The sequence below is a fragment of the Oncorhynchus nerka genome, linkage group LG23 (genome assembly GCF_034236695.1).
Source record: "Oncorhynchus nerka isolate Pitt River linkage group LG23, Oner_Uvic_2.0, whole genome shotgun sequence".
Classification (NCBI taxonomy): Eukaryota; Metazoa; Chordata; class Actinopteri; order Salmoniformes; family Salmonidae; genus Oncorhynchus; species Oncorhynchus nerka.
Window position 1 is genome coordinate 6876630 of NC_088418.1, and position 23808 is coordinate 6900437.

Consider the following 23808-nt stretch of genomic DNA (forward strand, 5'->3'; position numbering starts at 1 on the left):
GGCATATAGCCATTATGATTTGATAATGTATTAGACCAGGCATATAGCCAATATGATGTGATAATGTATTAGACCAGGCATGTGATAATGTATTAGACCAGGCATATAGCCAATATGATGTGATAATGTATTAGACCAGGCATATAGCCAATATGCTGTGATAATGTATTAGACCAGGCATATAGCCAATATGATGTGATAATGTATTAGGTCAGGCATATAGCCAATATGCTGTGATAATGTATTAGACCAGGCATATAGCCAATATGATGTGATAATGTATTAGACCAGGCATATAGCCAATATGATGTGATAATGTATTATGATAATGTATTAGACCAGGCATATAGCCAATATGCTGTGATAATGTATTAGACCAGGCATATAGCCAATATGATGTGATAATGTATTAGACCAGGCATCCAGATGTATAATATTAGCCAATATGCTGATGATAATGTATTAGACCAGGCATATAGCCAATATGATGTGATAATGTATTAGACCAGGCATATAGCCAATATGATGTGATAATGTATTAGACCAGGCATATAGCCAATATGCTGTGATAATGTATTAGACCAGGCATATAGCCAATATGATGTGATAATGTATTAGGTCAGGCATATAGCCAATATGCTGTGATAATGTATTAGGTCAGGCATATAGCCAATATGATTTGATAATGTATTAGGTCAGGCATATAGCCAATATGATTTGATAATGTATTAGACCAGGCATATAGCCAATATGATGTGATAATGTATTAGACCAGGCATATAGCCAATATACTGTGATAATGTATTAGACCAGGCATATAGCCAATATGATGTGATAATGTATTAGACCAGGCATATAGCCAATATGCTGTGATAATGTATTAGACCAGGCATATAGCCAATATCCTGTGATAATGTATTAGACCAGGCATATAGCCAATATGATGTAATAATGTATTAGACCAGGCATATAGCCAATATGCTGTGATAATGTATTAGGTCAGGCATATAGCCAATATGCTGTGATAATGTATTAGACCAGGCATATAGCCAATATGATGTAATAATGTATTAGACCAGGCATATAGCCAATATGATGTGATAATGTATTAGACCAGGCATATAGCCAATATGCTGTGATAATGTATTAGACCAGGCATATAGCCAATATCCTGTGATAATGTATTAGACCAGGCATATAGCCAATATGATGTAATAATGTATTAGACCAGGCATATAGCCAATATGCTGTGATAATGTATTAGACCAGGCATATAGCCAATATGCTGTGATAATGTATTAGGTCAGGCATATAGCCAATATGATGTGATAATGTATTAGACCAGGCATATAGCCAATATGCTGTGATAATGTATTAGACCAGGCATATAGCCAATATGATGTGATAATGTATTAGACCAGGCATATAGCCAATATGCTGTGATAATGTATTAGACCAGGCATATAGCCAATATGATGTGATAATGTATTAGGTCAGGCATATAGCCAATATGCTGTGATAATGTATTAGACCAGGCATATAGCCAATATGATGTGATAATGTATTAGACCAGGCATATAGCCAATATGATGTGATAATGTATTAGACCAGGCATATAGCCAATATGCTGTGATAATGTATTAGACCAGGCATATAGCCAATATGATGTAATAATGTTTTAGACCAGGCATATAGCCAATATGATGTAATAATGTATTAGACCAGGCATATAGCCAATATGCTGTGATAATGTATTAGACCAGGCATATAGCCAATATCCTGTGATAATGTATTAGACCAGGCATATAGCCAATATGATGTAATAATGTATTAGACCAGGCATATAGCCAATATGATGTAATAATGTATTAGACCAGGCATATAGCCAATATGCTGTGATAATGTATTAGGTCAGGCATATAGCCAATATGCTGTGATAATGTATTAGGTCAGGCATATAGCCAATATGCTGTGATAATGTATTAGGTCAGGCATATAGCCAATATGCTGTGATAATGTATTAGACCAGGCATATAGCCAATATGCTGTGATAATGTATTAGACCAGGCATATAGCCAATATGCTGTGATAATGTATTAGGTCAGGCATATAGCCAATATGCTGTGATAATGTATTAGACCAGGCATATAGCCAATATGCTGTGATAATGTATTAGACCAGGCATATAGCCAATATGATGTGATAATGTATTCGGGCTACTGCACACCTCATTCCTACAGAACGGTTTTTATTGGATTAATGATCAAAAATATATATATATATATATTTTTTTTTAACAAAATATCTGAGTGGACTGACTGCTTTCTTTTTGACTGTGGAAGTGATCTCGTGACAACTGGCCAGTGGTGTAGATGATTAGCGAACTGCTGAGTGCTGGTATCAGATGACCTCACAGCTGAGACATGTGCATATCTGGCGTGGTCTCTTGGTGTCAGCCTCAGTCCTGTATGTATGTGAAGGGTCATGGAGTGGAAATCAAGTCCCTCTCGGTCAGAGCTATTCAAATCTTCTCAATTACAAGAGGTTGTGACAATTTATTCTTCATGTTAAAACTGTTAAAACTGCCATTTTACTTTCATCCATTTTCCATTTAAAACGATAAGAAGAAAAGAAAATCGCACAAAAAGTCATTTTACAACGATAATAGTTCAATCACGTCAGTTTGACTGCTTGGGCCGGGAAACCCTTTAAATCAAATCCAATTTTATTAGTCACGTGCGCCGAATACAACAGGTGTAGGTAGACCTCACAGTGAAATGCTGAATACAACAGGTGTAGTAGACCTCACAGTGAAATGCTGAATACAACAGGTGTAGTAGACCTCACAGTGAAATGCTGAATACAACAGGTGTAGTAGACCTTACAGTGAAATGCTGAATACAACAGGTGTAGTAGACCTTACAGTGAAATGCTGAATACAACAGGTGTAGTAGACCTTACAGTGAAATGCTGAATACAACAGGTGTAGTAGACCTCACAGTGAAATGCTGAATACAACAGGTGTAGTAGACCTCACAGTGAAATGCTGAATACAACAGGTGTAGTAGACCTTACAGTGAAATGCTGAATACAACAGGTGTAGTAGACCTTACAGTGAAATGCTGAATACAACAGGTGTAGTAGACCTCACAGTGAAATGCTGAATACAACAGGTGTAGTAGACCTTACAGTGAAATGCTGAATACAACAGGTGTAGTAGACCTCACAGTGAAATGCTGAATACAACAGGTGTAGTAGACCTTACAGTGAAATGCTGAATACAACAGGTGTAGTAGACCTTACAGTGAAATGCAGTGAAATGCTGAATACAACAGGTGTAGTAGACTTTACAGTGAAATGCTGAATACAACAGGTGTAGGTAGACCTTACAGTGAAATGCTGAATACAACAGGTGTAGTAGACCTCCCAGTGAAATGCTGAATACAACGGGTGTAGTAGACCTTACAGTGAAATGCTGAATACAACAGGTGTAGTAGACCTTACAGTGAAATGCTGAATACAACAGGTGTAGTAGACCTTACAGTGAAATGCTGAATACAACAGGTGTAGTAGACCTTACAGTGAAATGCTGAATACAACAGGTGTAGGTAGACCTTACAGTGAAATGCTGAATACAACAGGTGTAGTAGACCTTACAGTGAAATGCTGAATACAACAGGTGTACTAGACCTTACAGTGAAATGCTGAATACAACAGGTGTAGTAGACCTTACAGTGAAATGCTGAATACAACAGGTGTAGTAGACCTTACAGTGAAATGCTGAATACAACAGGTGTAGTAGACCTCACAGTGAAATGCTGAATACAACAGGTGTAGTAGACCTTACAGTGAAATGCTGAATACAACAGGTGTAGTAGACCTTACAGTGAAATGCTGAATACAACAGGTGTAGTAGACCTCACAGTGAAATGCTGAATACAACAGGTGTAGTAGACCTTACAGTGAAATGCTGAATACAACAGGTGTAGTAGAACTTACAGTGAAATGCTGAATACAACAGGTGTAGGTAGACCTTACAGTGAAATGCTGAATACAACAGGTGTAGTAGACCTCACAGTGAAATGCTGAATACAACAGGTGTAGTAGACCTCACAGTGAAATGCTGAATACAACAGGTGTAGTAGACCTTACAGTGAAATGCTGAATACAACAGGTGTAGTAGACCTTACAGTGAAATGCTGAATACAACAGGTGTAGTAGACCTTACAGTGAAATGCTGAATACAACAGGTGTAGTAGACCTTACAGTGAAATGCTGAATACAACAGGTGTAGTAGACCTTACAGTGAAATGCTGAATACAACAGGTGTAGGTAGACCTTACAGTGAAATGCTGAATACAACAGGTGTAGTAGACCTCCCAGTGAAATGCTGAATACAACAGGTGTAGTAGACCTTACAGTGAAATGCTGAATACAACAGGTGTAGTAGACCTTACAGTGAAATGCTGAATACAACAGGTGTAGTAGACCTCACAGTGAAATGCTGAATACAACAGGTGTAGTAGACCTTACAGTGAAATGCTGAATACAACAGGTGTAGTAGACCTTACAGTGAAATGCTGAATACAACAGGTGTAGTAGACCTCACAGTGAAATGCTGAATACAACAGGTGTAGTAGACCTTACAGTGAAATGCTGAATACAACAGGTGTAGTAGACCTTACAGTAAAATGCTGAATACAACAGGTGTAGTAGACCTTACAGTGAAATGCTGACTACAACAGGTGTAGTAGACCTCACAGTGAAATGCTGAATACAACAGGTGTAGTAGACCTTACAGTGAAATGCTGAATACAACAGGTGTAGTAGACCTCACAGTGAAATGCTGAATACAACAGGTGTAGTAGACCTTACAGTGAAATGCTGAATACAACAGGTGTAGTAGACCTTACAGTGAAATGCTGAATACAACAGGTGTAGGTAGACCTTACAGTGAAATGCTGAATACAACAGGTGTAGTAGACCTTACAGTGAAATGCTGAATACAATAGGTGTAGTAGACCTTACAGTGAAATGCTGAATACAACAGGTGTAGTAGACCTCACAGTGAAATGCTGAATACAACAGGTGTAGTAGACCTTACAGTGAAATGCTGAATACAACAGGTGTAGTAGACCTCACAGTGAAATGCTGAATACAACAGGTGTAGTAGACCTTACAGTGAAATGCTGAATACAACAGGTGTAGTAGACCTTACAGTGAAATGCTGAATACAACAGGTGTAGGTAGACCTTACAGTGAAATGCTGAATACAACAGGTGTAGTAGACCTCCCAGTGAAATGCTGAATACAACAGGTGTAGTAGACCTTACAGTGAAATGCTGAATACAACAGGTGTAGTAGACCTTACAGTGAAATGCTGAATACAACAGGTGTAGGTAGACCTCACAGTGAAATGCTGAATACAACAGGTGTAGTAGACCTTACAGTGAAATGCTGAATACAACAGGTGTAGTAGACCTTACAGTGAAATGCTGAATACAACAGGTGTAGTAGACCTCACAGTGAAATGCTGAATACAACAGGTGTAGTAGACCTCACAGTGAAATGCTGAATACAACAGGTGTAGTAGACCTCACAGTGAAATGCTGAATACAACAGGTGTAGTAGACCTTACAGTGAAATGCTGAATACAACAGGTGTAGTAGACCTTACAGTGAAATGCTGAATACAACAGGTGTAGTAGACCTCACAGTGAAATGCTGAATACAACAGGTGTAGTAGACCTCACAGTGAAATGCTGAATACAACAGGTGTAGTAGACCTTACAGTGAAATGCTTACTTAGATGGCCAACAATTCAGTTTTAAGGAGACCCCCCAAATAAAGAATAACAAATAAATAAGCAGTAAATAACAATAGCAAGATTATATACAGGAAGTACCGGTACAGAGTCAATGTGGAGGCTATATACAGGAAGTACCGGTACAGAGTCAATGTGGAGGCTATATACAGGAAGTATCGGTACAGAGTCAATGTGGAGGCTATATACAGGGGGTACCGGTACAGAGTCAATGTGGAGGCTATATACAGGGGGTACCGGTACAGAGTCAATGTGGAGGCTATATACAGGAAGTACCGGTACAGAGTCAATGTGGAGGCTATATACAGGAAGTACCGGTACAGAGTCAATGTGGAGGCTATATACAGGAAGTACCGGTACAGAGTCAATGTGGAGGCTATATACAGGAAGTATCGGTACAGAGTCAATGTGGAGGCTATATACAGGAAGTACCGGTACAGAGTCAATGTGGAGGCTATATACAGGAATTACCGGTACAGAGTCAATGTGGAGGCTATATACAGGAAGTACCGGTACAGAGTCAATGTGGAGGCTATATACAGGGGGTACCGGTACAGAGTCGATGTGGAGGCTATATACAGGAAGTACCGGTACAGAGTCAATGTGGAGGCTATATACAGGGTGTTATGGTACAGAGTCAATGTGGAGGCTATATACAGGGTGTTACGGTACAGAGTCAATGTGGAGGCTATATACAGGGTGTTACGGTACAGAGTCAATGTGGAGGCTATATACAGGGTGTTACGGTACAGAGTCAATGTGGAGGCAATATACAGGAGGTACCGGTACAGAGTCAATGTGGAGGCTATATACAGGGTGTTACGGTACAGAGTCAATGTGGAGGCTATATACAGGGTGTTCCGGTACAGAGTCAATGTGGAGGCTATATACAGGGGGTACCGGTACAGAGTCAATGTGGAGGCTATATACAGGGTGTTACGGTACAGAGTCAATGTGGAGGCTATATACAGGGGGTACCGGTACAGAGTCAATGTAGAGGCTATATACAGGGTGTTACGGTACAGAGTCAATGTGGAGGCTATATACAGGGTGTTACGGTACAGAGTCAATGTGGAGGCTATATACAGGGGGTACCGGTACAGAGTCAATGTGGAGGCTATATACAGGGGGTACCGGTACAGAGTCAATGTGGAGGCTATATACAGGAAGCACTGGTACAGAGTCAATGTGGAGGCTATATACAGGAAGCACTGGTACAGAGTCAATGTGGAGGCTATATACAGAGGGTACCGGTACAGAGTCAATGTGGAGACTATATACAGGGGGTACCGGTACAGAGTCAATGTGGAGGCTATATACAGGGTGTTACGGTACAGAGTCAATGTGGAGGCTATATACAGGAGGTAACGGTACAGAGTCAATGTGGAGGCTATATACAGGGGGTACCGGTACAGAGTCAATGTGGAGGCTATATACAGGGTGTACCGGTACAGAGTCAATGTGGAGGCTATATACAGGGGGTACCGGTACAGAGTCAATGTGGAGGCTATATACAGGGTGTTACGGTACAGAGACAATGTGGAGGCTATATACAGGGTGTTACGGTACAGAGTCAATGTGGAGGCTATATACAGGGGGTACCGGTACAGAGTCCGTGTGAGGGGGCACCGGTTACTCAAGGTAGTTGAGGTAATACAGTTGAAGTCGGTTGTTTACATACACCTTAGGTTGAAGTCATGTGAATCAAAATAATAATTTGTGAATCGTGAACATTTTTTGGGGGAAAAAAAATATTATTTTCGATTTATTTTCGATTATTCAAATCTTGTTTTGGAGACACTTCCAGTTGATTTGTAAATAGAATAATCTAGGAGACATTGTGACTCAATAGATTCTCGTCAGCCTACAAAGTAAACACTTCTCTAGTTATGACCGAACTAGAGAAGGGGACTTGCTTCAGCTGAATTAAAAGATGTGTTGCCTACATTTCATCTTTGATATATTGAATGAGCAAATTATTTCAGAAGGTATAAAACGTATTTGGTTGTAATGTTGCAATGTTTTACATCAAGGGTGGTCACCCTTCCCCCAGGAGAGATAATGGGTGGTCAACCACCCCCCAGGAGAGATAATGGGTGGTCACCCTTCCCCCAGGAGAGATAATGGGTGGTCAACCACCCCCCAGGAGAGATAATGGGTGGTCAACCACCCCCCAGGAGAGATAATGGGTGGTCAACCACCCTCCAGGAGAGATAATGGGTGGTCAACCACCCTCCAGGAGAGATAGTGGGTGGTTAACCACCCCCCAGGAGAGATAATGGGTGGTCAACCACCCTCCAGGAGAGAGAATGGGTGGTCAACCACCCTCCAGGAGAGATAATGGGTGGTCAACCACCCTCCAGGAGAGATAATGGGTGGTCAACCACCCTCCAGGAGAGATAATGGGTGGTCAACCACCCTCCAGGAGAGAGAATGGGTGGTCAACCACCCCCCAGGAGAGATAATGGGTGGTCAACCACCCTCCAGGAGAGATAATGGGTGGTCAACCACCCTCCAGGAGAGAGAATGGGTGGTCAACCACCCCCCAGGAGAGAGAATGGGTGGTCACCCTTTCCCCAGGAGAGATAATGGGTGGTCAACCACCCTCCAGGAGAGAGAATGGGTGGTCAACCACCCTCCAGGAGAGATAGTGGGTGGTTAACCACCCCCCAGGAGAGAGAATGGGTGTACAGGCTTTTATTCCAGTCCCCCTCTAACCTTGATAAACTGTCTCTGATATGTTGGAGTAGGGCTGGATCAAAAGCCTGCACACCCAGCAGCTCTTCAGTATCCACATTAATATACAAGTGTTTCGAGTCAATAAAAGTGACTCCAAAATAACACAATACATTATTTACCTTTTTTTTTGGGGGGGGGACAACCAAAACAAACAACAAATGCATCCAACAACTTTGTAGAGTCACAAGTTTGATGTAGTGATTGGGTGCTAGGAATATGGGACCAGACACTAAACGTGTATACTTTAATACACATATCAGTGATACTTTTGGTCCTCTAAAATGGGGGGGGGGGGGGGGGACTAGGTACAAACACTGCTATAATTGGTAAATGGTTCACCCGATATGGATGAAAATACCCTCACATTAAAGCTGACAGTCTGCTCTTTAACCTCATAGTCATTGTATTTTCCAATCCAAAGTGCACTTTGTGTCGCTGTCGCAATAATTACAGAGGACTCCGTATATAGAGGCGCAGACTATTGTTGGTCATGGACATTTGGTTCAAAGTAATGGATTTTTAAATACTTTTCAATCTGTGAAAATGTGTATGAACCCTGTATGGATGATAATTTTGTGTTCTATATTGATAGATTGACCTGTCCTCTCCTGGTTTCTCCCAGGGAGCATCTGGGTTCCCCTGGTGATTGATTGATAGATTGACCTGTCCTCTCCTGGTTTCTCCCAGGGAGCATCTGGGTTCCCCTGGTGATTGATTGATAGATTGACCTGTCCTCTCCTGGTTTCTCCCAGGGAGCATCTGGGTTCCCCTGGTGATTGATTGATAGATTGACCTGTCCTCTCCTGGTTTCTCCCAGGGAGCATCTGGGTTCCCCTGGTGATTGATTGATAGATTGACCTGTCCTCTCCTGGTTTCTCCCAGGGAGCATCTGGGTTCCCCTGGTGATTGATTGATTGATTGATAGATTGACCAGTCCTCTCCTGGTTTCTCCCAGGGAGCATCTGGGTTCCCCTGGTGATTGATTGATAGATTGACCTGTCCTCTCCTGTTTTCTCCCAGGGAGCATCTGTCAGTTGGAGGGTTCCCCTGGTGGCTGAGATGCTTCATCATCAACTGTATCCTCTTCCTCCTCCTCTTCTTCCTCACAACCCCTGCCATCATCATCTCCACCATGGACAAGTTCAACGTCACCAAGCCTGTCGAGTACCTCAACGTGAGTCACCTTTGGCCTCTCTTTCTGAAGCTCAGGAGGTTGAATGTCAGAGTGTGTCCCAAACAGCACCCTATTCCCTATGTAGTGCACCCTATTCCCTGTTTAGTGCACCCTATTCCCTATTTAGTGCACGCTATTTAGTGAACCCTATTCCCTATTTAGTGCACCCTATTTAGTGAACCCTATTCCCTATTTAGTGCACCCTATTTAGTACACCCTATTCCCTATTTAGTGCACCCTATTCCCTATTTAGTGCACCCTTTCCCTATGTAGTGCACCCTGTTCCCTATGTAGTACACCCTATTCCCTATATAGTGCACCCTATTCCCTATTTAGTGCACCCTATTCCCTATTTGTGCACCCTATTCCCTATTTAGTGCACCTTATTCCCTATTTAGTGCACCCTATTCCCTATTTAGTGCACCCTATTCCCTATTTAGTGCACCCTATTCCCTATTTAGTGCATCCTATTCCCTATGTAGTGCACCCTGTTCCCTATTAGGTGCACCCTATTCCCTATTTAGTGCACGCTATTCCCTATATAGTGCGCCCTATTCCCTATGTAGTGCGACCTATTCCCTATTTAATGCACACTATTCCCTATTTAGTGCACCCTATTCCCTATGTAGTGCACCCTATTCCCTATGTAGTACACCCTATTCCCTATTTAGTGCACCCTATTCCCTATTTAGTGCACCCTGTTCCCTATTAGGTGCACCCTATTCCCTATTAGGTGCACCCTATTCCCTATTTAGTGCACCCTATTCCCTATTTAGTGCACCCTATTCCCTATTTAGTGCACCCTATTCCCTATTTAGTGCACCCTATTCCCTATTTAGTGCACCCTATTCCCTATTTAGTGCACGCTATTCCCTATTTAGTGCACGCTATTCCCTATTTAGTGCGCCCTATTCCCTATTTAGTGCACCCTATTCCCTATTTAGTGCGCCCTATTCCCTATTTAGTGCACGCTATTCCCTATTTAGTGCACCCTATTCCCTATTTAGTGCGCCCTATTCCCTATTTAGTGCACGCTATTCCCTATTTAGTGCACGCTATTCCCTATTTAGTGCGCCCTATTCCCTATTTAGTGCGCCCTATTCCCTATTTAGTGCACCCTATTCCCTATTTAGTGCACCCTGTTCCCTATTAGGTGCACCCTATTCCCTATTTAGTGCATGCTATTCCCTATTTAGTGCACGCTATTCCCTATGTAGTACACCCTATTCCCTATTTAGTGCACCCTATTCCCTATATAGTGCACCCTATTCCCTATATAGTGCACCCTATTCCCTATGTAGTGCACCCTATTCCCTATGTAGTGCACCCTATTCCCTATGTAGTGCACCCTATTCCCTATGTAGTGCACCCTATTCCCTATATAGTGCACCCTGTTCCCTATTTAGTGCACCCTATTCCCTATTTAGTGCACCCTATTCCCTATTTAGTGCACCTTATTCCCTATTTAGTGCACCCTATTCCCTATTTAGTGCACTATATAAGGAAATAAAGTTCCATTTGGGATGCAGGTCAGTTTGACCCTTTTCACATGACTGAATCAAGCCTCCACCGGACTGGTTACACACCCACCATGCTGTAGCTGAGCTGGACAGGAGCCAGCAGAGTATGGTTTGGTTGACACGATAGTGGAAAAGGGGCATTAGTCTGTGTACTATAACTAACCTTAACTGTTAACCTTCATCTGCAATATTCCACCCCTCCATCCTCTACCTCTGTTCCTCTTCCTCTACCACTCTTCCTCATCCTCTACCACTCTTCCTCATCCTCTACCTCTCTTCCTCATCCTCTACCTCTCTTCCTCATCCTCTACCTTTCATCCTCATCCTCTACCTTTCTTCCTCATCCTCTACCTTTCTTCCTCATCCTCTACCTTTCTTCCTCATCCTCTACCTTTCTTCCTCTACCTCTACCACTCTTCCTCATCCTTTACCTTTCATCCTCATCCTCTACCTTTCTTCCTCATCCTCTACCTCTCTTCCTCATCCTCTACCTTTCTTCCTTATCCTCTTCCTCTCCTCTCTTTCTTCCTCATCCTCTTCCTCATCTTCTACCACTCTTCCTCATCCTCTACCTTTCTTCCTCATCCTCTACCTCTTCCTCATCCTCTACCTTTCTTCCTCATCCTCTACCTCTCTTCCTCATCCTCTACCTCTCCTCCCTTTCTTCCTCTCCTTCCTCTCTACCTCTCTTCCTCATCCTCCACCTCTCTCCCTCTCTCCCTCTCCTTCCCCTCCTCCCTCTCTTCTTCATCCTCCACCTCTCTACCTCTCTCCCTCTCCTTCCCCTCCTCCCTCTCTTCCTCTCCTCCTCCAGAACCCCATTGTGACCCAGTTCTTCCCCACCCTGCTGCTGTGGGCCTTCTCCGCCCTGCTACCAACCATCGTATACTACTCTGCCTTCTTCGAGGCCCACTGGACACGGTACCATTCTCTCTCACTCACACACACTGGACACGGTACCATTCTCTCTCACTCACACACACTGGACACGGTACCATTCTCTCTCACTCACACACACACTGGACACGGTACCATTCTCTCTCACTCACACACACACTGGACACGGTACCATTCTCTCTCACTCACACACACACTGGACACGGTACCATTCTCTCTCACTCACACACACACTGGACACGGTACCATTCTCTCTCACACACACTGGACACTACGACTCACACACACACTGGACACTACGACTCACACACACACTGGACACTGTACGACTCACACACACACTGGACACTACGACTCACACACACACTGGACACTGTACGACTCACACACACACTGGACACTGTACGACTCACACACACACTGGACACTGTACGACTCACACACACACTGGACACTGTACGACTCACACACACACTGGACACTACGACTCACACACACACTGGACACTGTACGACTCACACACACACTGGACACTGTACGACTCACACACACACTGGACACTGTACGACTCACACACACACTGGACACTACGACTCACACACACACTGGACACTGTACGACTCACACACACACTGGACACTACGACTCACACACACACTGGACACTGTACGACTCACACACACACACTGGACACTACGACTCACACACACACTGGACACTGTACGACTCACACACACACTGGACACTACGACTCACACACACACTGGACACTGTACGACTCACACACACACACTGGACACTACGACTCACACACACACTGGACACTACGACTCACACACACACAGGACACACGTTATGCTAGTCCATTGTATCTGATGATGACTCCCACTTCTGAGTTAACAGTGAATTATTTGGTGAGAGACCTGGCTGTGTGGTGCCAGGACAACAACCTCTCCCTCAACGTGATCAAGACAAAAGAGCTGATCGTGGACTACAGGAAAAGGAGGGCCGAAAACGCCCCCATTCACATCGACGGGGCTGTGGTGGAGCGGGCCGAGAGTTTCAAGTTCCTTGGTGTCGACATCACCAACAAACTCTCAGGGTCCAAACACAACAAAGAAGTCATGAAGAGGGTCCGACAACACCTCTTCCCCCTCAGGAGACTGAAAAGATTTGTCATGGGTCCCTAGATCCTCAAAAAGTTCTACAGCTGCACCATCGAGAGCATCCTGACTGGCTGCATCACCGCCTGGTATGGCAACTGCTAGGCAATGCTACAGAGGGTAGTGTGTATGGCCCAGTACACCACTGGGGCCAAGCTTCCTGCCATCCAGGACCCATATACTAGACGGTGTCAGAGGAAGGCCCACCCAAGACATAGACTGTTCTCTCTGCTACCGTACGGCAAGCGGTACCGGAGCGCCAAGTCTAGGTCCAAAGGGCTCCTTAACAGCTTCTACCCACAAGCCATAAGACTGCTGAACAATTAATCAAATAGCCACCCGGACTATTTCATATTTACGAGATCCACAAACTCCTGAGCTGTTTTTGCTGTCTCTTTGTGCTCCTCTCCTCCTCCCACCTCTGACCACCTCTGTCCACCTCTGACCACCTCTGACCACCTCTGACCACCTCCTCCCACCTCTGTCCACCTCCTCCCACCTCTGTCCACCTCCTCCCACCTCTGACCACCTCTGACCACCTCCTCCCACCTCTGACCACCTCTGACCACCTCTGACCACCTCTGTCCACCTCCTCCCACCTCTGTCCACCTCCTCCCACCTCTGACCACCTCTGACCACCTCTGTCCACCTCATCCCACCTCTGTCCACCTCCTCCCACCTCTGACCACCTCTGTCCACCTCTGACCACCTCTGACCACCTCTGACCACCTCCTCCCACCTCTGTCCACCTCCTCCCACCTCTGTCCACCTCCTCCCACCTCTGACCACCTCTGACCACCTCCTCCCACCTCTGACCACCTCTGACCACCTCTGACCACCTCTGTCCACCTCTGACCACCTCTGACCACCTCCTCCCACCTCTGACCACCTCCTCCCACCTCTGACCACCTCCTCCCACCTCTGACCACCTCTGTCCACCTCTGACCACCTCTGTCCACCTCCTCCCACCTCTGACCACCTCTGACCACCTCTGTCCACCTCTGACCACCTCTGTCCACCTCTGTCCACCTCTGTCCACCTCTGTCCACCTCTGACCACCTCTGACCACCTCTGACCACCTCTGTCCACCTCTGACCGCCTCTGACCACCTCCTGACCACCTCTGTCCACCTCCTCCCACCTCCTCCCACCTCTGACCACCTCTGACCACCTCTGTCCACCTCCTCCCACCTCCTCCCACCTCTGACCACCTCTGACCACCTCTGACCACCTCTGACCACCTCTGTCCACCTCCTCCCACCTCTGACCACCTCTGTCCACCTCCTCCCATCTCTGACCACCTCTGACCACCTCTGTCCACCTCTGTCCACCTCTGACCATCGCCAGCTGGAACGGTCGGCAGCAGCGTCCTCTAGGTCTGTGGGTTTGATGTTGCACTTCTTCAGCAGCGTTTTCATCTGCCCCCCCCCCTAGGGCTGAAGTATAGCTGGCCATACAGGATCTTCTGCGGCGAGCATTCCTGAGACATTCTAATGACATGCTGGTGCTGGGTGACCATGGCCTCCATACTCTATACTCTTACAGCTGGTGCTGGGTGACCATGGCCTCCATACTCTTACAGTTGGTGCTGGGGGACCATGTAAGAGGGGACCATGGCCTCCATACTCTTACAGTTGGTGCTGGGTGACCATGGCCTCCATACTCTTACAGTTGGTGCTGGGTGACCATGGCCTCCATACTCTATACTCTTACAGTTGGTGCTGGGGGACCATGGCCTCCATTCTCTATACTCTTACAGTTGGTGCTGGGTGACCATGGCCTCCATACTCTTACTGTTGGTGCTGGGTGACCATGGCCTCCATACTCTATACTCTTACAGTTGGTGCTGGGGGACCATGGCCTCCATTCTCTATACTCTTACAGTTGGTGCTGGGTGACCATGGCCTCCATACTCTATACTCTTACAGTTGGTGCTGGGTGACCATGGCCTCCATACTCTTACTGTTGGTGCTGGGTGACCATGGCCTCCATACTCTTACAGTTGGTGCTTGGTGACCATGGCCTCCATACCCCATACTCTTACAGTTGGTGCTGGGGGACCATGGCCTCCATACTCTATACTCTTACAGTTGGTGCTGGGGGACCATGGCCTCCATACTCCATACTCTTACAGTTGGTGCTGGGTGACCATGGCCTCCATACTCTTACAGTTGGTGCTGGGTGACCATGGCCTCCATTCTCTATACTCTTACAGTTGGTGCTGGGTGACCATGGCCTCCATACTCTATACTCTTACAGTTGGTGCTGGGTGACCATGGCCTCCATACTCTATACTCTTACAGTTGGTGCTGGGTGACCATGGCCTCCATACTCTATACTCTTACAGTTGGTGCTGGGGGACCATGGCCTCCATACTCTATACTCTTACAGTTGGTGCTGGGGGACCATGGCCTCCATACTCTATACTCTTACAGTTGGTGCTGGGTGACCATGGCCTCCATACTCTATACTCTTACAGTTGGTGCTGGGTGACCATGGCCTCCATACTCTATACTCTTACAGTTGGTGCTGGGGGACCATGGCCTCCATACTCTATACTCTTACAGTTGGTGCTGGGTGACCATGGCCTCCATTCTCTATACTCTTACAGCTGGTGCTGGGTGACCATGGCCTCCATACTCTTACAGTTGGTGCTGGGGGACCATGGCCTCCATACTCTTACAGTTGGTGCTGGGTGACCATGGCCTCCATACTCTATACTCTTACAGTTGGTGCTGGGGGACCATGGCCTCCATACTCTATACTCTTACAGTTGGTGCTGGGGGACCATGGCCTCCATACTCTATACTCTTACAGTTGGTGCTGGGGGACCATGGCCTCCATACTCCATACTCTTACAGTTGGTGCTGGGGGACCATGGCCTCCATTCTCTTACAGTTGGTGCTGGGGGACCATGGCCTCCATACTCTTACAGTTGGTGCTGGGGGACCATGGCCTCCATTCTCCATACTCTTACAGCTGGTGCTGGGGGACCATGGCCTCCATTCTCTATACTCTTAGAGCTGGTGCTGGGGGACCATGGCCTCCATACTCTATACTCTTACAGCTGGTGCTGGGGGACCATGCCCTCCATACTCTATACTCTTACAGTTGGTGCTGGGGGACCATGGCCTCCATACTCCATACTCTTACAGTTGGTGCTGGGGGACCATGGCCTCCATACTCTTACAGCTGGTGCTGGGGGACCATGGCCTCCATACTCTATACTCTTACAGTTGGTGCTGGGGGACCATGGCCTCCATTCTCTATACTCTTACAGTTGGTGCTGGGGGACCATGGCCTCCATTCTCTATACTCTTAGAGCTGGTGCTGGGTGACCATGGCCTCCATACTCTATACTCTTACAGTTGGTGCTGGGTGACCATGGCCTCCATACTCTATACTCTACAGTTGGTGCTGGGGGACCATGGCCTCCATACTCTATACTCTACAGTTGGTGCTGGGGGACCATGGCCTCCATACTCTATACTCTTACAGTTGGTGCTGGGTGACCATGGCCTCCATACTCTATACTCTTACAGTTGGTGCTGGGTGACCATGGCCTCCATACTCTATACTCTTACAGTTGGTGCTGGGTGACCATGGCCTCCATACTCTATACTCTTACAGTTGGTGCTTGGTGACCATGGCCTCCATTCTCTATACTCTTACAGCTGGTGCTGGGTGACCATGGCCTCCATACTCTATACTCTTACAGTTGGTGCTGGGTGACCATGGCCTCCATACTCTATACTCTTACAGTTGGTGCTGGGGGACCATGGCCTCCATTCTCTATACTCTTACAGCTGGTGCTGGGTGACCATGGCCTCCATACTCTATACTCTTACAGTTGGTGCTGGGGGACCATGGCCTCCATTCTCTATACTCTTACAGTTGGTGCTGGGGGACCATGGCCTCCATTCTCTATACTCTTACAGCTGGTGCTGGGTGACCATGGCCTCCATACTCTATACTCTTACAGTTGGTGCTGGGTGACCATGGCCTCCATACTCTTACAGTTGGTGCTGGGTGACCATGGCCTCCATACTCTATACTCTTACAGTTGGTGCTGGGGGACCATGGCCTCCATACTCTATACTCTTACAGTTGGTGCTGGGGGACCATGGCCTCCATACTCTATACTCTTACAGTTGGTGCTGGGGGACCATGGCCTCCATACTCTATACTCTTACAGCTGGTGCTGGGGGACCATGGCCTCCATACTCTATACTCTTACAGTTGGTGCTGGGGGACCATGGCCTCCATACTCTATACTCTTACAGCTGGTGCTGGGGGACCATGGCCTCCATACTCTATACTCTTACAGTTGGTGCTGGGTGACCATGGCCTCCATACTCTATACTCTTACAGTTGGTGCTGGGGGACCATGGCCTCCATTCTCTATACTCTTACAGTTGGTGCTGGGTGACCATGGCCTCCATTCTCTATACTCTACAGTTGGTGCTGGGGGACCATGGCCTCCATACTCTATACTCTTACAGCTGGTGCTGGGTGACCATGGCCTCCATACTCTATACTCTTACAGTTGGTGCTGGGTGACCATGGCCTCCATACTCTTACAGTTGGTGCTGGGTGACCATGGCCTCCATACTCTATACTCTTACAGTTGGTGCTGGGGGACCATGGCCTCCATACTCTATACTCTTACAGTTGGTGCTGGGGGACCATGGCCTCCATACTCTATACTCTTACAGTTGGTGCTGGGGGACCATGGCCTCCATACTCTATACTCTTACAGCTGGTGCTGGGGGACCATGGCCTCCATACTCTATACTCTTACAGTTGGTGCTGGGGGACCATGGCCTCCATACTCTATACTCTTACAGTTGGTGCTGGGTGACCATGGCCTCCATACTCTATACTCTTACAGTTGGTGCTGGGGGACCATGGCCTCCATTCTCTATACTCTTACAGTTGGTGCTGGGGGACCATGGCCTCCATTCTCTATACTCTTACAGTTGGTGCTGGGGGACCATGGCCTCCATACTCTATACTCTTACAGTTGGTGCTGGGTGACCATGGCCTCCATACTCTATACTCTTACAGTTGGTGCTGGGTGACCATGGCCTCCATACTCTTACAGTTGGTGCTGGGTGACCATGGCCTCCATACTCTATACTCTTACAGTTGGTGCTTGGTGACCATGGCCTCCATACTCTATACTCTTACAGCTGGTGCTGGAGGACCATGGCCTCCATACTCTATACTCTTACAGTTGGTGCTGGGGGACCATGGCCTCCATACTCTATACTCTTACAGTTGGTGCTGGGTGACCATGGCCTCCATACTCTATACTCTTACAGTTGGTGCTGGGTGAACATGGCCTCCATTCTCTATACTCTTACAGTTGGTGCTGGGGGACCATGGCCTCCATACTCTATACTCTTACCGTTGGTGCTGGGTGACCATGGCCTCCATTCTCTATACTCTTACAGTTGGTGCTGGGTGACCATGGCCTCCATACTCTTACAGTTGGTGCTTGGTGACCATGGCCTCAATACTCTTACAGTTGGTGCTTGGTGACCATGGCCTCAATACTCTATACTCTTACAGTTGGTGCTTGGTCACCATGGCCTCCATACCCCATACTCTTACAGTTGGTGCTGGGTGACCATGGCCTCCATACTCTATACTCTTACAGTTGGTGCTTGGTGACCATGGCCTCCATACTCCATACTCTTACAGTTGGTGCTGGGTGAGCATGGCCTCCATACTCTTACAGTTGGTGCTTGATGACCATGGCCTCCATACTCTATACTCTTACAGTTGGTGCTGGGTGACCATGGCCTCCATACTCTATACTCTTACAGCTGGTGCTGGGGGACCATGGCCTCCATACTCTATACTCTTACAGTTGGTGCTGGGTGACCATGGCCTCCATTCTCTATATTCTTACAGTTGGTGCTGGGGGACCATGGCCTCCATACTCTATACTCTTACAGTTGGTGCTGGGGGACCATGGCCTCCATACTCTATACTCTTACCGTTGGTGCTGGGTGACCATGGCCTCCATTCTCTATACTCTTACAGTTGGTGCTGGGTGACCATGGCCTCCATACTCTTACAGTTGGTGCTTGGTGACCATGGCCTCAATACTCTTACAGTTGGTGCTTGGTGACCATGGCCTCCATACCCCATACTCTTACAGTTGGTGCTGGGTGACCATGGCCTCCATACTCTATACTCTTACAGTTGGTGCTTGGTGACCATGGCCTCCATACTCCATATTCTTACAGTTGGTGCTGGGTGACCATGGCCTCCATACTCTTACAGTTGGTGCTTGATGACCATGGCCTCCATACTCTATACTCTTACAGTTGGTGCTGGGTGACCATGGCCTCCATACTCTATACTCTTACAGCTGGTGCTGGGGGACCATGGCCTCCATACTCTATACTCTTACAGTTGGTGCTGGGTGACCATGGCCTCCATTCTCTATATTCTTACAGTTGGTGCTGGGGGACCATGGCCTCCATACTCTATACTCTTACAGTTGGTGCTGGGGGACCATGGCCTCCATACTCTATACTCTTACCGTTGGTGCTGGGTGACCATGGCCTCCATTCTCTATACTCTTACAGTTGGTGCTGGGTGACCATGGCCTCCATACTCTTACAGTTGGTGCTTGGTGACCATGGCCTCAATACTCTTACAGTTGGTGCTTGGTGACCATGGCCTCAATACTCTATACTCTTACAGTTGGTGCTTGGTGACCATGGCCTCCATACCCCATACTCTTACAGTTGGTGCTTGGTGACCATGGCCTCCATACTCCATACTCTTACAGTTGGCGCTGGGTGACCATGGCCTCCATACTCTATACTCTTACAGTTGGTGCTTGGTGACCATGGCCTCCATACTCCATACTCTTACAGTTGGTGCTGGGTGACCATGGCCTCCATACTCTTACAGTTGGTGCTTGATGACCATGGCCTCCATACTCTTATAGTTGGTGTTGGGTGACCATGGCCTCCATACTCTTACAGTTGGTGCTGGGTGACCATGGCCTCCATACTCTTACAGTTGGTGCTGGGTGACCATGGCCTCCATAATCTTAATTGCCAGTCCCACACCGTGCTGATGTTGTCCACCCGGAGGGTAACCTTTCCAGAAGAAAGTGTAACCTTCTCCCTCCTCTTTCAGGGACCATTCATCCAGGAACCTGGTCTAACTCAGGGCAGCAATGTCAATATTGTAGCGCCTTAGTTCTGCGCCAATCAAAGCTGTTCTCCGATTGGGGTTCATTATCGTTTATCAACGTCAGTGTCCAGAAGAGTTCCGATGTTCCATGTCGCCAGTTTCAGGGGAATTATTTTATTTCGCATTTTTTTCAACCGCTGAGTGGAACTCCCGATAGGTGTGTTGTAGCCTATCTAGTGAGAGTGCAATTTCTAGGCCTCTCCCCAGCCGGGGTGAGCAGTGTGGCTCCTTAATAGCGCTGCTCAGTCACACAGGGGTCTGCTGAGAGCAGCTGCCAACTCCCAACTGCTGGTGACCCATAATAGCCCTGCGCCGCTGGCGTGCAGGGGGTCTGATTTTAAGGACTCCCGGTGCATTTACTCCTGCCCCCGTCACCAGACACCCCAACGCCGCCAGGCTTTAGTCCGGTTTCCGGTTTGATGACTTCACAGAGGTCGGAAGAGGATACCGGCGGCGCAAAGGAAGTTATTTAAAGTGCTGCTTGAGGGTGCATTCCTCCTTGGGGGGGACCCAGGAGGACCAGTATCTTCCACAGCTGCAGGAGGCTGCCGGACCTCCAGTCTGTTGGCATCCGCCTGCCGCTCGCCGGCAAGCACGCTGCTTTTCTCTCAGGGTGTGCTCCCCTAACCTTTAGTCGTACCAGACTAACCCACAAGGCAGTGGTTGATGGCTGCCAGGGCTTGTCCCACACAGAGGTGGGCTTGTACAGATGCATCTCCTGCCGGGTTAGTCTGGAGTTTCAAGACAACCCGTTAACGTCGCGAGGAGGCACACCGCAGCTCCGAGATCCCCTGCCGGGTTAGTCTGGAGTTTCAAGACAACCCGGTAACGTCGCGAGGAGGCACCGCGGGAGGCTTTATACCGGCAAGGGGAAACTTGTGCTCCCCGGTCCACCACAACGGGCCGGCGGCAGCGAACTGTAAGCGAGAGTATGCAAGCACGTGGTAAGCGGGCGTTGTTGCAACTTACCTCTTCCTGGACACTACTGCACTAGACAAGGTCACATGCACCCTGCTGTTGCCTGGCGACACACACAAACACTGGACCTGGTACAACTAAAGACACTCGCACTGTTTTCTGTGTGTACAGTATTGGAGTGGACATCGGGGGATGTTTTCCTGTGTGTACAGTATTAGAGTGGACATCAGTGGATGTTTGTGTGCTGTGTATATATAATAAATGAAGAGCTACATTATATCATTAACTAAGTGTTCTCTGTTGTCACCTGGTTAGCCTGGTCCCAGATCTGTTTGGTGCTGTATTTCCAACTCCTTATGGTCCAGCATGTAGGAATTTGGAAAACCAGCACAAACTGATCTGGGACCTGTCTTACCTGGTAGAGCCACACAGAGAGCTGTGGGTATGTAATGTTGATCGTTTTGACTTTTCCGTGTATTCTAATAGGTCTGGAGAGAACAGGACCACCATGCATAAATGTTACACCTTCCTCATCTTTATGGTCTTACTGCTGCCCTCTCTAGGACTCAGCAGGTACTACATGTCTTTTTTAAATAAATGAATATCATATTTATTTTTAGTTATTTTTTTTATTTTTATTTCACCTTTTATTTAACCAGGTAGGCTAGTTGAGAACACCTTTATTTAACCAGGTAGGCTAGTTGAGAACACCTTTATTTAACCAGGTAGGCTAGTTGAGAACACCTTTATTTAACCAGGTAGGCTAGTTGAGAACAAGTTCTCATTTACAGATGTGACCTGGCCAAGATAAAGCAAAGCAGTTCGACACAAACAACAACACAGAGTTGTAAAACACATGGAGTAAACAACAACACAGAGTTACACATGGAGTAAACAACAACACAGAGTTACACATGGAGTAAACAACAACACAGAGTTACACATGGAGTAAACAACAACACAGAGTTACACATGGAGTAAACAACAACACAGAGTTACACATGGAGTAAAACAAATATATATATATATATAAAAGTAGGCATACATTTGACATAGATGTGGTCCCGGGAATCGAACCCACTATCCTGGCGTTGCTACAGCGTTTTGGGACAGTTTCCCGAACACAGATCCTGGCCTAGCCATGGACCAAAATGTTCTTTCAATGGAACTTTCAATCCTATAAGAAGCCTTGTATGAGCCAGAAATGGCCCATAGGGCAAGGAGCCTATCTCCTGTTTCTGTAGAGACACGGCTTGATGTACCAGGACACCCCCTGGACAGGACACTAGTCTATCTCCTGTTTCTGTAGAGAGACAGCTTGATGTACCAGGACACTAGTCTATCTCCTGTTTCTGTAGTGAGACAGCTTGATGTACCAGGACACCCCCTGGACAGGACACTAGTCTATCTCCTGTTTCTGTAGTGAGACAGCTTGATGTACCAGGACACCCCCTGGACAGGACACTAGTCTATCTCCTGTTTCTGTAGTGAGACAGCTTGATGTACCAGGACACCTCCTGGACAGGACACTAGTCTATCTCCTGTTTCTGTAGTGAGACGGCTTGATGTACCAGGACACCCCCTGGACAGGACACTAGTCTATCTCCTGTTTCTGTAGTGAGACAGCTTGATGTACCAGGACACTAGTCTATCTCCTGTTTCTGTAGTGAGACGGTTTCATGTACCAGTACACCCCCTGGACAGGACACTGGTCTATCACAGGGCCTTACCCACAATCCACCTCCTTAATGCTGAGTGCCAAGCAGATTCGCATCATGTCCCATTGTTTTGAGTGTTTGGAGTCTGTCCCTTTATAGTCCCATGGACTCTAATACGATCATTAAACTCCAATTCTGTTTCCTTCTTCCTTCCAGTCTGGACGTTTTCTTCCGATGGCTGTTTGACAAGCGCTTCCTGGCTGACGCTGCCGTGAGGTTTGAGTAAGTAGCAGTTCCTAGTTCCTCTCTATGTTTCTTCCTAGGTTCCCGCCATCTAGAGAGCTTTGAGCCTTTACCTTGTGCACTGTGGTCTCTGCTCTCCCACGTTCTGGCTCGTCGGGCCACGTTCTGGCTCGTAATCTAAAGCTGTCAGTCTTATCTTAGTGGTGTTTGTAACAGTTATCTATCTTCGACCTGTCTATAATCAGAACACCATATACTCTGATGTGTCCCTAATGGAACCAGCTGGTCTTTGTTTACCTTTGCACCACCTGGTGTCCCAGGTCTAAATCCCAGGTCTAAATCAGACCACCTGGTGTCCCAGGTCTAAATCAGACCACCTGGTGTCCCAGGTTTAAATCCCAGGTCTAAATCAGACCAGCTGGTGTCCCAGGTCTAAATCAGTCCACCTGGTGT

The 23808-nt window shown here is 47.0% G+C and overlaps 1 protein-coding gene across 1 annotated transcript in view; it reads left to right on the forward strand.

The window, feature by feature from the left end:
• Positions 1-23808, forward strand: part of LOC115127151 (CSC1-like protein 2) — a 116859-nt gene that overhangs the window by 65197 nt on the left and 27854 nt on the right. The window contains exons 17-20 of the mRNA XM_065008452.1: positions 9583-9736; positions 12071-12177; positions 21941-22027; positions 23329-23394. Of these exons, the coding sequence (XP_064864524.1) occupies positions 9583-9736; positions 12071-12177; positions 21941-22027; positions 23329-23394 (414 nt within the window). The remainder of the gene's footprint in view (positions 1-9582; positions 9737-12070; positions 12178-21940; positions 22028-23328; positions 23395-23808) is intronic.